The sequence below is a fragment of the Hypomesus nipponensis genome, chromosome 11 (assembly GCF_054491055.1).
Source record: "Hypomesus nipponensis isolate SF chromosome 11, ASM5449105v1, whole genome shotgun sequence".
Taxonomy (NCBI): Eukaryota; Metazoa; Chordata; class Actinopteri; order Osmeriformes; family Osmeridae; genus Hypomesus; species Hypomesus nipponensis.
This window is the reverse complement of record NC_140371.1, coordinates 1,581,975-1,597,500: the sequence shown is the minus strand read 5'-3', so window position 1 is coordinate 1,597,500 and position 15,526 is coordinate 1,581,975. Positions and strand designations below refer to the sequence as shown.

At 47.4% G+C, this 15,526-nt stretch overlaps 1 protein-coding gene across 1 annotated transcript in view; it reads right to left on the bottom strand.

Annotated features, from left to right (window-relative positions):
• loxl4 (lysyl oxidase-like 4) overlaps window positions 1-12,005 on the bottom strand; it is a 33,295-nt gene extending 21,290 nt beyond the window's left edge. Inside the window, exons 1-3 of the mRNA XM_084709347.1 lie at window positions 11,550-12,005; window positions 9,807-10,102; window positions 8,785-8,999 (exon numbers count right to left, since the gene is read on the bottom strand). Coding sequence (XP_084565473.1) covers window positions 8,785-8,999; window positions 9,807-10,102; window positions 11,550-11,865 — 827 coding nt within the window. The 5' untranslated portion in view covers window positions 11,866-12,005. The remainder of the gene's footprint in view (window positions 1-8,784; window positions 9,000-9,806; window positions 10,103-11,549) is intronic.
• Window positions 12,006-15,526: the final 3,521 nt, after the last annotated feature.

The following is a 15,526-nucleotide window of genomic DNA, read 5'->3' as shown; positions in this document are numbered from 1 at the left end:
GTGTGTGTGTGTGTGTGTGTGGTTGTGTGTGTGGTTGTGTGTGTGTGTGTGTGTGTGTGTGTGTGTGGTTGTGTGTGTGTGTGTGTGTGTGTGTGTGTGGTTGTGTGTGTGTGTGTGTGTGTGTGGTATAGTGGTTTTCTAAGGCATGGACTGGTACAGTCTGTTTGTGGTGATGATTGGTGCAGTTGAAGTTAGAACGTATTGTTCCTGTTCTCTCAGACCATGTTCCTGTCCTGTCTCTCTGGTGCTTTAGCTATATCTGCATCTAGGCTGTCTGGCTGGCTGGCTTGTTGGTTGGCTGTTTGGCTGGCTGGATAAGTTAGTTGGTTAAGTGATTGGCTAGCTGGTTTGCTGTCTGGATGCAGGGCTGGATGGCTGGTTGGTTGCTTGGCTGGTTAGCTGACAAGCTGGCTGGATAGTTGGTTGGCTGACTGGCTAGCTGGTTGGCTTGCTGACTGGCTGGCTGGCTGGCTGTTTGATTAGCTGGTTTGCTGGCTGGCTGGTTTGTATGCAAGCCAGGTTTAAAAAGAAAACCATTGCTTTGTGTTGCTAGTTAGACAAGTGTCCATTGACTGAGACTCTAAGATTTAACAATCCTGTTGGTGTTTAACATCTGTGTTGCTTTTGCTACTGAATACAGGCTTCTGTCTCCCTACAGAATCATGATTCTAGATTAAAGTTAAAAAGGTCAATTTCCAGCTCCTGAACATACAGTGCACAACCACACCTAGTCTATATAAAACCACAGCATTTAGCGGCAACAACCAATGTTGCTGGGAAGTCAGGGCTTGACCTAAGAAACAAACAAACACACACACACACACACACACACACACCGTGCTTTGCCTTGTTGTTGATCTCCATGTCCAAGAAACAGTGATTGAGAAAGTCAGACAGCTGGCCCTGCCCCCCCCCCCCATGCCCCCCCCCCACCCCTGACATCCACACTCTTTGCCAGGATGCTCTCAGCATGAAAGGCACCTGCTGTACACACACACACACACAGTTGAATCACATCAAACCTGGCATACCTCCCCAGACGCAAACGTGACTTCCCAACAGGAGGCTCGGTACAGAATAACACACACACACAAACATACACGCACATACACACACACACATACACACTGTTAGGGAAATAAACTCCTCCGGTAGAAGCATATGAAAGCATAACACAGGCAGTTCAATATTTGGATACGCAGCATGAAACGGCAGACATTCCAGGCTAGTTAGTCACCTTCGCTACGAGTGCTGATGGAGCATGTCTGAGTCCAGACGTACGGCCACAAACAAGCCATCCTCTGTTATCAGCACATTACTGAGCAATGTTACAGGTGATCGACTTTTATCATGTTATTACGCAGCTATGCAGTAGGTGAAGCCGTGTTATTATGCTACATCACGTGGATCCAGGTAAACACAGCGTCCAGGTGAAGTCATTTGAAGGGTGTGCTATAGATAGCTCATCCTGAAATCCTGAAACTAAACAAGTGTAAATGCTGTGAGGTGTTGGTTCATGAGGTGGCAGCTGCTAAATGCAAAACCAAATATCTAAACAGTGGACATGGAGACTAGCCTGGCTGCCAGCCCAACTTCTCCCGCCCACAAAAAAATGTGTTCGGGAAGTTGGGTCTGGAGGGTCTCGTATTGGGGACAACTACAGAAAACCTAGAATCGGGACGGACCAATGAAATTGCCAGGGCAGGCTTTATATGATGATGGACAGATGATCAACAGTAACGTAATCAACAATGGCACGAAAGAGCCCTTGGGTTGAATTCGTTTTCAACAAACAACATAATACGTTGCTCTGATTGGTTGTAGGTCTATCGAATTGAGCGTAGAGGCATTTGTTTTACGAGTTCGGTTGAAACAAGCCCCATAGTCACAGCCCAACGGAGAGTTTTCAGACTCATATTCTGACTAGAATTATGAGTATGACAACGTCAGGCTACATGGAGACTGCATGGAACACAACAATCACATCTACACAGAATGTAGCTTCAAAGTCCGTGATCAGACACATTAAGCTTCATGTACCATGACGCCATGTGATCTGAGTTCACGCGGGAACTGAGAAGAGCCAACGTGATCTGTGTTCACGCGGGAACTGAGAAGAGCCAATATTTATCTGAGTTCACGCGGGAACTGAGAAGAGCCAACGTGATCTGTGTTCACGCGGGAACTGAGAAGAGCCAATATTTATCTGTGTTCACGTGGGAACTGAGAAGAGCCCAGCTGTTGTGGACGGACTGTCCTTGTACAACGTTACCTTGGGCGTGTGAGCAGGCATATATAACATGGCGAGGGCTGTGATAGGCCAAGACAGAACGCTTAAAGGGATTCAGCGTTTGTGCTCTCCAAACTGGAATAAGGGCTCGTAAAATACCCAGGATACGTCTACCATGTGGAGCTGTTGTACCGTGTCTGTCTGAAATCATAACGCACTCATGCACGCACCCCCTCCTTCCCTCCCTCCCTCCCTCCCTCCCTCCCTCCCTCCCTCCCTCCCTCCCTCCCTCCCTCCCTCCCTCCCTCCCTCCCTCCCTCCCTCCCTCCCTCCCTCCCTCTCTCCCTCTCTCCCTCTATCCCTCCCTCCCTCCCTCCCTCACTTCCCTCCCTCCCTCCCTCCCTCCCTCCCTCCCTCCCTCCCTCCCTCCCTCCCTCCCTCCCTCCCTCCCTCCCTCCCTCCCTCCCTCCCTCCCTCCCTCCCTCCCTACCTATACATCTCTCTCTATGTTTTCTCGTAGTCTCTCTCTCTTTCCCTGTCTCTGTTCCTCTGCTCTCCAGAGTGTGAATGTCTCTGACATGAACATGACCTCACCACAGGCCAATCAGACAGTCATTTTCTCTCGCTGAGACTCACCCAGTAAACAGGGCAGTTAAGCCAACAGAACATAATAACCACCCACCACATCTTCATTTGATTAGCTGGTACCGTCTGATGAACTTGTGGCCTTAAACGCGACGCCTGAGTAACCATGGCAACATCCCACTGGGAGGTTGAGCTTTCAGCTTGAGGGATTTTCCTCGACCAGGTTTCTCACTGGCACTGCATTAGATTATCTATGGACTGAAGAGGGGTCCACGTTGAGAAAACAGGGTCTACAGACGGTTTCTCTAGGCCCAGGATGAGGTCTATAAATGGTTATGTGTGATCTTTATGTGGTCAATACGATTCTGTGGGCCCTGTGGGGTTTATGCAGTTTCCTAGACACTATCTGAGGTATATATGGGTCTGAGGGCCCAGTGTGAGGTATATATGGGTCTGAGGGCCCAGTGTGAGTATGGGTCTGAGGGCCCAGTGTGAGTATGGGTCTGAGGGCCCAGTGTGAGTATGGGTCTGAGGGCCCAGTGTGAGGTATATATGGGTCTGAGGGCCCAGTGTGAGGTATATATGGGTCTGAGGGCCCAGTGTGAGTATGGGTCTGAGGGCCCAGTGTGAGGTATATATGGTTATGGGTTCACTAAAAGCAGGTGGGGGCTGAGCAGAGACAACACCCAAGCCCAGCTGGGCTCTGATTACCAGGACCCGCCCAGCTCCTGATGAACTGTGGGACTGGGTTTAACTTCAAACACACACACTCTTTCTGTACCTTCTTCTCTCTTTCACACACCCCTCTCTCAGCCCTCACTTTCTCTCTGTCTCTACTCTCTTATTGTCAAGTTAATGGAGGAGAGAGAAGGAAAATGAGATTGAGAAGAAGGAAAGAGGAATCTGTGAAGAGAAAGAGAGAGTGTGTATTTTATCACAGAGACCTTGTTCACACACTACAGTCACCCTGCTGTTCTGGTCTAAACAGTAAGCACCCCTCCCCTTAACTCTCACACACGCACATGCATATACACACAGTGTCTTTCTCACTTAATTGTAACACTCTCTCCCTTTCGTTCCACTCCCACATTCCCTTTAATTACTTCTCCAGCCTCTCTCTATATACAAATTTCTCTCTCTCTCTTTCTCTTCATCTCTTTCTCTATCTTTCTCTTTCTCTCTATGTATCTCTCTCTCTTTCTCTCTCTCACCAGTAGTCCTACTATCTTCTCCACATGTTATCATCTACTACGCGACATCACACAGAGAAGACCAAGAAGTGGCTCTCCTGAAAATTGTTTTCTCAACTGCTTCAATTATTCCTCAGAATTGTTGTGATATTTACCCTCTTCTCTGAGGGTTTCAGGTTAGTTATAGGTGCTTATCTGTGGGCATGTGTGCACTTGTTGAAGGGGCTGTAACTTGTAAAAAGGTCACGACAAATAAAACTAGATGGAATGTGAGGAGATTAGTTCACCGACACATCCATGTGAACAAGCCATTCTGGGATGTCTGGTGAAGCGTGTTCCCGGGAGCAGGGCTGTGGTGAAGACAAACTCAGTTAAGACAAGCCCCCGAAGAAACGCCACACAATCTGGGGTCGAACACATTGACCGCTGCCTGTTTCAGACCGCACAGTTCAACACGGCTCCGAGACCACTTGAAGAGGCGCGCGCCGCGCTCGGAAATTAAAAGACGTACAAATAAATTACAGACAGGACCGCGGCTAAAGATCACACAGACTGCGCACACCAAGACAGAATCCGTCACACAAAATGTCACCCAGTGGAGGGGGCAAATGATATACCCCCCATCCCAGGGCAAGTTCCACACCAGCATCATTAACCAAAATGGTGGTTTGAGTCTTCCAGTCTCCACGGTGAGAGACACAGACGCCTGCTGACACAGCGACCAACAGAAGGGCATGGCTGTAATTGCTTCGTTTTTCACTTGTGCCGGAAAGCCTGTTTGGTCCACATCTCTCTCTCCTTCTCTCTCTCACACACGTAGCTATAATTGGGGTGATTTTTTTTCTCCCCCGCTCAGCAGAAACCCAGCAGAGCCTGAGTCCAGCCCAACCTGTAATTACAGCATCTTCATGCAGCCTCAACAGACAGGCCAGGAGACAGGCATGGCCAAGCTTTCTAAGAATGGATGTGACACTCACGGCATACCCTGTGGGGGAGGGAGGGACATCTGAGCTATGGGTCAATCCATGCCAAGCCATTTCAGGCTATGCAGGACTCTACTGGCCCTTTGAAGCCTGAGTATTACAGTAGGATGGGACGCCAAAATGGCTGTCCTTGAGCTTGGTTTGTAAACCAAGATGACCAATTTGGGAAGATCTCATTTAATTCTACTATTCATACTATGTATGAATGTATGTGTGTATACCGTATTGTTGGGAAATGGAACCCCGATTTTCTTGTGGTTGTACAGCTTATATTTCGAAGCGGCGTTTAGCCCGGTTTTAGTACAAAAAAGGGTCTTTGTCCCAAGATCTCTGCAGACCGTGCAGCTAATTTAATGCTCAACACTGGAACGGGGTCTTATTGAAAGAGGAATTATTTATTGTGTCGTCTCAGTTACACTATCAGGGCTTGGAAATACCGTGACTTGCTAAAGTAGGCAAATGGCTAGTAGAACATAACATTTCATAATAATGTCAGTAAATCAAACAGCTGCAAGACCCAGTGAAATACAGCTAGCAAACCAACGTTAGCTAGCATCGCTAACGACATTGGCTAATTCAACTTCGGAAGGCTATCCTTAGGATTTGCAAGCTAGCTAAACTTTCTCAGCCACGCTGACAAAATTGCTGCCCCCCCCCCCCCCCCACTCGCCCCCCCATCGCCCAGTCGCATATTGTCTGTCATCCAGACATAGTTTTATTTTATTCATGGAAAACGGGATTTCTACTTCACCGTAGGACACATCAACATCAAAAAAATATTTTAAAACACATTGTACCCTAGGGAAACCACAGTCTATGATTGAAACATTTCGTCATAGAAATCAACGTATTTCCACACTCCTCCCCCCACACGAGGTTGTACTGGCCATGTGAGAGTGCAGTCTATAACCGTACGGTGGGCTACATAGAAGCTGAGGGAGCTTATCGTCGATGAAGGCTAGCCCAGTTGGACGCTGCAGATACCAAGAAAAAAAAGTCACTACAAATATTCAATCAACTGTTTTTGAATATTAAATTACCTATTTGCAGTGGGCAACCTATCTTACGTTGGTTAGCTACAGTAGTTAGTCCAATTAGCTAGTGCTAGGTAAATTCTGTATTTTAGGAGGGCTGACTGTCTTACCTTGCTAGCTAATTTAGACAAATGAAAGGTTATTTCAGTCTATAGAGTAGCCTATTACTAACTTAGGCAATTCGGGCCGATCACAACGAGAGCGTATTTTTAAAACATTGCACTTAAAACCCCATTGTTTGTTATCATATGTCAGTACAGCTCTGTTAAATTCCATATTCGTTTTTTGTCTTGAGGCAGACACTTGACATTGCCATCTAGCCTATGTACAAGAGCTAAATATAATTCCTGAAATTCTGTTATGTGTTTTGATTTTGGTGTGCCACCCCAAGATTTTCCTTTGCCCATCTAGCCAACCCTATGAAAAATGTCTGGGGGCGTGCGGGTTATAGAAAATGCGGTTTGCAGCCCTGCAGCCAGGTGACCTCAGAGAGAGGCAGCCAGCATCCTTCAGGCTACACCACCCTGCCCTCCTCCGCCCTCATCCCTCCATCTCTGGTGGGGAGCCAGGCACCGCTCCTCGCACACCAGGATCATCCACCTGCATCTCTCCTCCTCATCCATCCACCTCATCTATCCATTTGTCTTGCTGGCCTATCTGTGTCAGCAGGTTCATGACAGGGAGATTGGTCTTTCATGTAAAAAGTGACATTATTGTGATGCGCCTGATTCTCATGCAGGAAGACAAATTGGTTGAGCTCAGTGGTAGAGCATTTGACTGCAGCTCTGGAGGTCACAGGTTCACATATTTAAAGGCTGTCGGCTGGCTCTCTTGACCTGTCTGCTGAGATGCCCACAGACCAGCCCTCCCTCATCCTCATGACACCCCCGGAACAGCCCTGCTAATGTGTGGTCATCCTGTGGTCAACACCAGAACCTTCTGGATCCCAAAGTGTTCTCCACAGTGACGCAACGGTACAGAGAGGAGGAGAGAGGGAGGGAGAAAGAGAGAGGGAGAGAAAGAGAGACAGGGTAACAGTAAGAATGACAGACGGTAAATGAGAGATTAAAAAAAGAGCAATTGATAAAGAAAGGGAAAGAAAAATGGAGAGTGAGAAAGAGACAGATAAAATCTTTAACAAATGCCAGTGTCAAGGTCACATCAAAAGACCTCTAAGAGGATGAAAAGATGATAAGATGAATGCCCGAGTCAGTAACTACACCCGCCCCACCATCCTCAGCGAGAGAGAGACATCCTCTAGACTTCTACACCTCCAGAGCTGTTTTTCTTCCAGGCCGCAGTATTGATGAGTCAGTTAAAGAACAATCAGCTGGTATATTACAGCCCTTCACCAGAATCTAAAAGTTAAAGTTAGGCTGTTTGTCTCGGTGCAGGGAGAAGATAGCATCTGGAGAAAGAGAGAGAGCGTGAGAGAGATGAAGGTTAAGGATGAGGGGAGAGAAGGAGAGAAGGAGGGAGAAAGATGAGAAGGAGAGAAGGAGGGAGAGAGATGAGAAGGAGAGAAGGAGGAGGGGGAGAGAACATCAGAAAGTGAGCGAGAGATAGAGGGAGGAGGGAGGGAGGTAGGGGGAGCCAGAGGACAATGTGAAGAGCAAGAGACGTGGAGAGGTAGAGGGGGGAAAGGAGACAGGAGGGGACGGCTTTATCATCCCTCTACGGGGAGGAAGAGGAGGGCAGGGGGGAGGTAGAGGGGGAGGAAGAGGAGGGGGGATGGGGGAGTCTGAGGGAGGCAGATAAGGCAGATAAAGGGCCTGTGTTCCAACCTGATGAGAGGTGATGGGAAACAGCATTAAAACAGGCTGTCCATGGCCCCAGGCTGGGAGTGGTTATTCATCTCACCCAACAGTGCGGCAGCAGAGAAGACAGGGTTCTGAGAGGTCCATCAGGGACAGAGAGAGGAGGAGAGAGGAGGAGAGAGGAGGAGACAGGAGGAGAGAGGAGGAGAGAGGAGGAGACAGGAGGAGAGAGGAGGAGAGAGAAGGAGACAGGAGGAGAAAGGAGGAGAGAGGAGGAGAGAGGAGGAGAGAGGAGGAGAGAGAAGGAGACAGGAGGAGACAGGAGGAGAGAGAAGGAGACAGGAAGAGACAGGAGGAGACAGGAGGAGAGAGAAGGAGACAGGAGGAGACAGGAGGAGACAGGAGGAGAGAGAAGGAGACAGGAGGAGACAGGAGGAGAGAGGAGGAGAGAGAAGGAGACAGGAGGAGATAGGAGGAGAGAGAAGGAGACAGGAGGAGACAGGAGGAGACAGGAGGAGAGAGAAGGAGACAGGAGGAGACAGGAGGAGAGAGAAGGAGACAGGAGGAGACAGGAGGAGAGAGGAGGAGAGAGACGGAGACAGGAGGAGACAAGAGGAGACAGGAGGAGAGAGGAGGAGAGAGAAGGAGAGAGGAGGAGACAGGAGGAGAGAGGAGGAGAGCGGAGGAGACAGGAGGAGAGAGGAGGAGACAGGAGGAGAGAGGAGGAGAGAGGAGGAGACAGGAGGAGAGAGAAGGACACAGGAGGAGAAAGGAGGAGACAGGAGGAGACAGGAGGAGAAAGGAGGAGACAGGAGGAGAAAGGATGAGAAAGGAGGAGAGAGGAGGAGACAGGAGGAGAGAGGAGGAGACAGGAGGAGACAGGAGGAGAGAGGAAGTGAGATAAGAAGATGGGTGATTAGATTAGAGAGGAGGAGAGAGAGCAGGAGAGAGTTAGGAGGAGGTGAAGAGAGGATGAGAGAGAGGAGGAGGGAATGTTGGACTCACTTGTAGGTGTGTGCGTTGTGCTGCGCTGCGTCTGGGAATCCCAGCATGCCACACACCACCCTGCTACTGTTCAGACTCCAACCCAGGTCGCACACCTGCCTCCATCTCCCAGCATGCTTCACTTCCACCACACCCTCTGTGGTCAGGGAGCTCCTCTTGGTTGCCATGAGGATGGGTCGCAGACGCACTTCCTGGATACGCACCTTACTGGAGCCCTGAGGTGGGTGAAACAAGGGTCAAGGTTCAAGGACACAAAGGATGCAGTCAAGGACCACCATGACTATCAGGTGAAATAAACCTGTTGCCCAATGATAATATATGTATTACGTGTGAAAAGCTACAAGGAAAATGTCCACCGAGTTGGACAATAAAAAAAATTATATTGTAGTCTAGGCACATCTAGTCTAGTCACATCTACCGTATTTTTCATAAATAAAACTGCGGTTTATACCCTGATTTTACATTTTCCTTGTGGCGGTGCGACTTATATTTCGAAGTGGCTTATAGCACGTTTTTATAACAAACCAACAGTAGAAACACTTTTTTCGTGAATGCTATTCAACCCAACAGGGAGTAGCGTTGCACATTCCAACTGAATATTTTCCGATGGACAAAAAATATGCCACAAACGCTTTAGTGTGGCTTCAAAATGTACTAATGAGAAGGCTAACAAGTAACACTAGCATGGTAGTAGCATTGCTACGAGTATTATGCTAGGTAACTTAGTCCGGAAGCTAACTAAAGCTAGCGAGTTACCATTTAGGAAAAATAACTTACACTTCGGGGACTGTTGGAAATATTTACAGCTCAAACGTCTAAAGATAAATATTGGTTAATTTCAGGGCAATAGAAAACATACATTACTCCCATTTTGGTGGAGTGCAGTTTAAAGAAAATGCGGCTTATTTTCCGAAAAATACTGTAGTCTAGTCTGGTCTAATCTAGTCTAGTCACATCTAGTCTAGTCTGTTCTGTTTTATTCTGTTCTAGTCCAGTGTGGGGGCCCGGTCCCCTCAGCGTACCGAGTGCTGGAGGTGCTGCCTGCGCGGCACCTCTGGGGGGTGTCCGTTCCCATGGTAGGCCTGCCCCCGGCGGCCCGCCAAGATGCTCTGCCACTGGGGCGAGGGGCTGACGTTGGGCCTGAGGGCGATGGAGTGGCCCCTGCGTGAGCCCGCCTGGTCCAGCCGGCGCTCAGGGGTGCACACCACCCCCAGGTCCTCGCCATGCTTGCAGTCGTGCACGCCCCAGCCGTTGTGCTTGCACTCCTTCAGACTCTTCTCCAAGCCATCACAGCGCACGTTGTCCATCCAGATGGGCCCTGGGAAGAACCAAGGTCAGGTGGTTAGATACCTACACATATCTATGATGTCTGTGGCTAGATACCTAGACATATCTATGGTGTCTGTGGTTAGATACCTACACATATCTATGGTGTCTGTGGCTAGATACCTACACATATCTATGATGTCTGTGGTTAGATACCTACACATATCTATGATGTCAGTGGTTAGATACACACATCATCCCTCTCTGTATCACCAGCATGACTACCATTGGGGACAAAGGAAAGGTTGAGATTTGGATGCTTGTCACAGGCTACATGAAGGTATATTAGATATCACTTTGTTAGAGGGAGAGCCCATAGGAACAATATCAGATATAAGATATGGCATTGTTGAAAGTTGCATATGTTAGGTGTGTTATATGGCTCTTCTATGGGGCCCTAACAAGGTATATTAGATCTTGATTTGACCCAACCCATCTATCAACATAACAAAAAGGAATTCTTCAATTGCTCTGATATTTGTTCTTGCATTTAGGTTAGCTCATCCGATTATAGGCAGTCAGGACTTTGCTGTAATAACACAGGGTCCATAACCCGCCTTTCAAGCCTTTAAACACTACTTGACTTTAACAGGCTCGCTGATTTAGCATGCGACGCTTGCGAAGGTAGGCTACGTTTAGTAAACAAACGCACCGTAGCCTATTCAATACCCGGGGCCAAGAGCAATGGGGACTTGAGGCCCGCGCGGCCGTGCTATCCCTCGCCCTTCCCTTTAATTAGAATTTAAAGGGGGCAGTAAAGAAGCGCCATAAAGTATGGGAAATGTAACAGCATCCTGGCAAGGCAAAGCTGTCATTACTGTAAAACAAATGTTCCGCTCTCTCTCGCGGCCGCGCGTATTTATCGCCATGCCAGCCTGCTACCAACCGGCCCTAATGAGGACTGCTCCACAATCCCATAAGTTATCTTTGTTTCTTTATGGCTGGTGAGTCAGAGGAGCAGTTATTTTTGCATCTTAACTGGTGTTCTCCGCCACGTTTGGCTGCTACCATGGAACTGGCGTGCGGGTAGACCTATGTTTGTTCTGTGTAATTGGAAAGGTACGAGTTTGAAGATCAGAGTCGGGCTATTTCAGGAGTGGCACTGCTAGCAGAGCCAATTATTTATTAATCAGTTGAAGAGAATGAACCAGTGAATGGACCAGTGAATACGTTTTTGAATGGAGCTATCTGGACTGGTGAGTCTACTCTTCATAGATGTGTGTTTTGTTTTAGCCTGTACAAGGTGCTCAACTCTTTCTGATGTAGGCTATCAAGTTAACTTGTAGATCGTGTGAAAGTGTCTAGTTAGTTTGTGGTTTTGGCAAGGGTGTCTACTAGAGACCAGTGAAACGACATTTCTCTGGACCCCTTCATGTAGACATCTGGTTCTGAGCTTTAAAGCCTATCCACTTAGACTCGTGAAGTATTCTCACTCTCACCGTCTCCCTCTCCATATTTAGCGCTGTGCGCCCACGTGATGCCGCTCTGGAAGCCCAGCTCGCGACACACCACGTTAGCCAGTTTGATGTCCACGTCGTCGTCACACACGGTCCCCCACGTGTTGTTGTGCAGAACCTCCACTCGACCCTCGTTAGGTCCGCGGGCAAAGTTTCCAGCCAGGCGCACTTTGGCAGCCGGAGCGCGTGTGGACCTGCGCGGGGACGATGTTGACAGGCGGGGCTCCGCGTGAGCAGGGGAAGAGAAGAGGAAGAGCAGGAGGAGGGAGCTGAATCCGAGGATGAAGATGCGAGCCATCGTTCCTGCGTAGTAAAATGCGTCTGTAAAGAGATTAGACAGACATCAGTATGCGCAAAGGAATGTGTCACAGCTAGCGAGTTCTGCTTGGACGATTGGCCCCTCACTGAAGTGTCAACGAGCCACTATGATCAGGGGTTATTCACGCTGTTAAGGTTCCAAATGATCACATCCATGTCCTTAAAGAGTGGGTCCGGGCAGGTAGCCAATTATCTGTTGAGAAACGTAATTTGCGGGAGTTGACTAAAGGTGCAGATTTTGCTGAGGCATCAGGAAGTACAATGGTGACATCATCTGGACAGAACCGGGAACCAGGACAGAGAAGCAGCTCACCAGGGGCCTGGCTGCGTGTCTCTTGGCTGGAGATTCATTTGAGCAAGGCGCAGTAACTACTTAGAATGTGCTCATTATCTTGTGTTCATTGGCGACTAATTTGTTTTAATGAAGCCATGTTCAGGCAGCTGCTGACTCCTATATTGCCTATACTCTACTCAGCTGTTTAGTCATTTAAACCATTAGGATCCTTTGATCTTTAAAACTATTTTAATTTTGCACAATAGATATAAAACTTTTTATTTATTTATTAGATGTTTTTGTTCTACCATTGAAACAACTCCTCAGACAACGGAACACAAAGCTAAACCACATAACTACTACAGCATATCACCAAATTTCAAAATGTAGACATATAATTAGCGATATAAAAATGTCTGCTCTCAAACCAAACCTCAAAAGTATATTTGTCACCCTGAGGCGACTGCAGCTCATTTCACCCCCAGACACAGTAGCAGACAGAAAAACTAGAGGAGAGGTTTGGAGTCCCACTGCAAGAACACGAGACAAGAAACGTGTACAGGTGCAAGTTTATAAGTGAAGCTCTGAGTCACATCTAACAAGTCACAATTTTCTGCTGACTGATGTTGAACTCCAGGTATCTACAGCTCTTTATCTGCAACTGTAACACCAACAAACTCACGTCTCTCTCTTCAATCTAAAGTCTAACACTGCATGTTCAGGTATACTGAATTTACAGACAAGGTGACTACATGAATTCACAAAGCAAGTGACTACACTAATAAGTTATTTAAAACACAAACAAACCCATGATTATATGTTTGATAATTGTTTGTAGGAAGAGCTACTGGTTTGTGTTGAAACACCTGTGGCATTCCTGGCACTCTCTCAGAAACACACCAGAGTGTCTACAAAATCTAATGTTTACTTAGCTGTCAGAGAGCCAGATTAGTAGAGTCGTATTTAAAAACAGAGTTCTTAAAATCTGGAAGCCAGAGATAAGCCCGTCATAACTGTTTTGACTGTTTGCATAGATACTCAGTTAGCTCGGACCCCTCGCAATATCATAGAATATTAAACGTGTCATCATCCAACATGAAGAGATGAAAATGCTGAGAGTGGAGGAATAAGTGGAATCTGAGTGGACTCACCTGACAGACAGACAGACAGACAGACCAAGGAGCTCTGACCCTCACTGACTTGGAGTGACTGAGTAGAGGACTATTCCTTCTAGTCAATCCCTCTCTCTATCATTCCTCCTCCTCTCACTCGCTCTCTCCTCCCTCTCTCTATCATTCCTCCTCCTCTCACTCGCTCTCTCCTCCCTCTTTCTTTCATTCTCTCTATGTTCACTCCCTTCCTCCACTCTCCATCCCTCACCTCCCCTCCCACATCTCTCTCTCTCTCACACACATTCTTACCCTCTCTCTCCCCCAGATGTTCAGGAGTTATGCTTTATGAATCAAATTCTTGTCCACTCAAATATGCTGACAAGCAGTGTGTTAGTTCGATTTATAAATTAACCTTAAATACAGTTTTGTCTTTTTAGACGTATAATGATATGCTGAATGATACATATAGTGGATAATGAATTATAATGAGTTTTCCGATGCATGTGGAGTTTGAATGAGCCCATACTGAATTTCTGTGATTCCTCACACATGTACCACAGCTAGTCTTTTGGACAGTCTCTCTCTCCCTTTCTCTCTCTCTCCCTTTCTCTCTCTCCCCCTCTCTCTCTCCCTTTCTCTCTCTCTCCCTCCCCTCTCTCCCTTTCTCTCTCTCCCCCCCTCTCTCTCTCTGTCTCTCTCTCCATTTCTCTCTCTCCCTCCCCTCTCTCTCTCTCCCTTTCTCTCTCTCCCTTTCTCTCTCTCCCTTTCTCTCTCCCCCCTTCTTTCTCTCTGTCTCTCTCTCCCTTTCTCTCTCTCTCTCTCCCTCCCCTCTCTCTCTCTCCCTTTCTCTCTCTCCCTTTCTCTCTCTCTTTTTCTCTCTCTCCCTTTCTCTCTGTCCCTTTCTTTCTCTCCCTTTCTCTCTCTCCCCCTCTCTCTCTCCCTTTCTCTCTCTCCCTTTCTCTCTCTCCCCCCTCTCTCTCCCTTTCTCTCTCTCCCCCCCTCTCTCTCCTTCTCCATAGAATTCCCATCCTCATGTGATTCAACTTTCAATTGTGTTAATCGAGGGCCGATTATAACCACAGGATGAGTGGCTAAATACAAACGATGAAGGTTCCAGCATATCTGCCAGGGTGAAGGTCTGTGGACCTGTCCTAGAAGGTCTATAGACCCCTTGTCCTATACGATACCAGTTAACGTGTCAGACTCAAGATCCGTCAGGGTGAAAACTTTCAGAGGAAATTCAAAATGAAAGTGACATAACAGAGGCACATGTTTTGGTCTGAATTATTCAACCAGACACTAACCCTAACCCTTTACTGATTGGTTCCTTGTACATGTCTGTTTTCCGATTGGCTGTCGCACTTTTACACAACCTTGGCAATGGCGTTTTACACAACCTAGGAGAACGTGCGTGAATGCCACCAACAGGAAACAGCTAGGTCTAGAATAGCTGCAAACGTCAAGTACCCTAGTATCCAAAAGAAGTGTCCCAAACCACAGGGTAGATGTTTTCTTGTTGAGATGGACCACAAACCACCACTCCAAAATAAGATGAGCCTCCAAGCCACTCTTTCTCTCACCGTGGAGGTGGTCGTCATGGTGAGGACTGTGGGGTATTATGGGAATGCGCCTCCACACTCGTCTCAGATCTGAGCTGAGCTGTCCTCATGTTTTCATGACCTGAACAGGAACTACTCATTCACTAGCTGATATAAAGAGGTGGACTGTCTGGTCTTGCAGGTGTACAGTATACATATAACTATTTACATTCAAGTTCATTAACAAATATGCTTACGCAGTGCTATACATGTATGTAAAGTGTAATATGTAAACATATTGTGAGGGCTGGGATCACCTCGGTGCTCTGCCTGTTGACTGGCATGGTGGGTTTCCTTTATGTGTTCTGTTTGGAAGTTGTTTATTTAACTACATGGAAGTTAGGGAGGGGGTTGTGACTAAATTAGCAGCCTGGAATTTTGTGCCTCCCTGTGTGGTGTTGATAAGTACACTTGGGTTGTAACCCAGACCTCAGGTGCACTGTTTTGAGGAGGAGAAGTGTATTTATAGATGGAACATTTTCATCTGGTGAGGCAAGGAGGCTAGAGAAACATCCACCATCACTGTACATCAGACCTGACTGGAAAATACATCTGCACCTTTGTGTGAGTGTTTTGTGTATACTCTGAATATACATTTACATATATAGCCAGTGTGTGTATGTGTCTGTATGCGTGCGTGCAGAAGCATATGTGCAT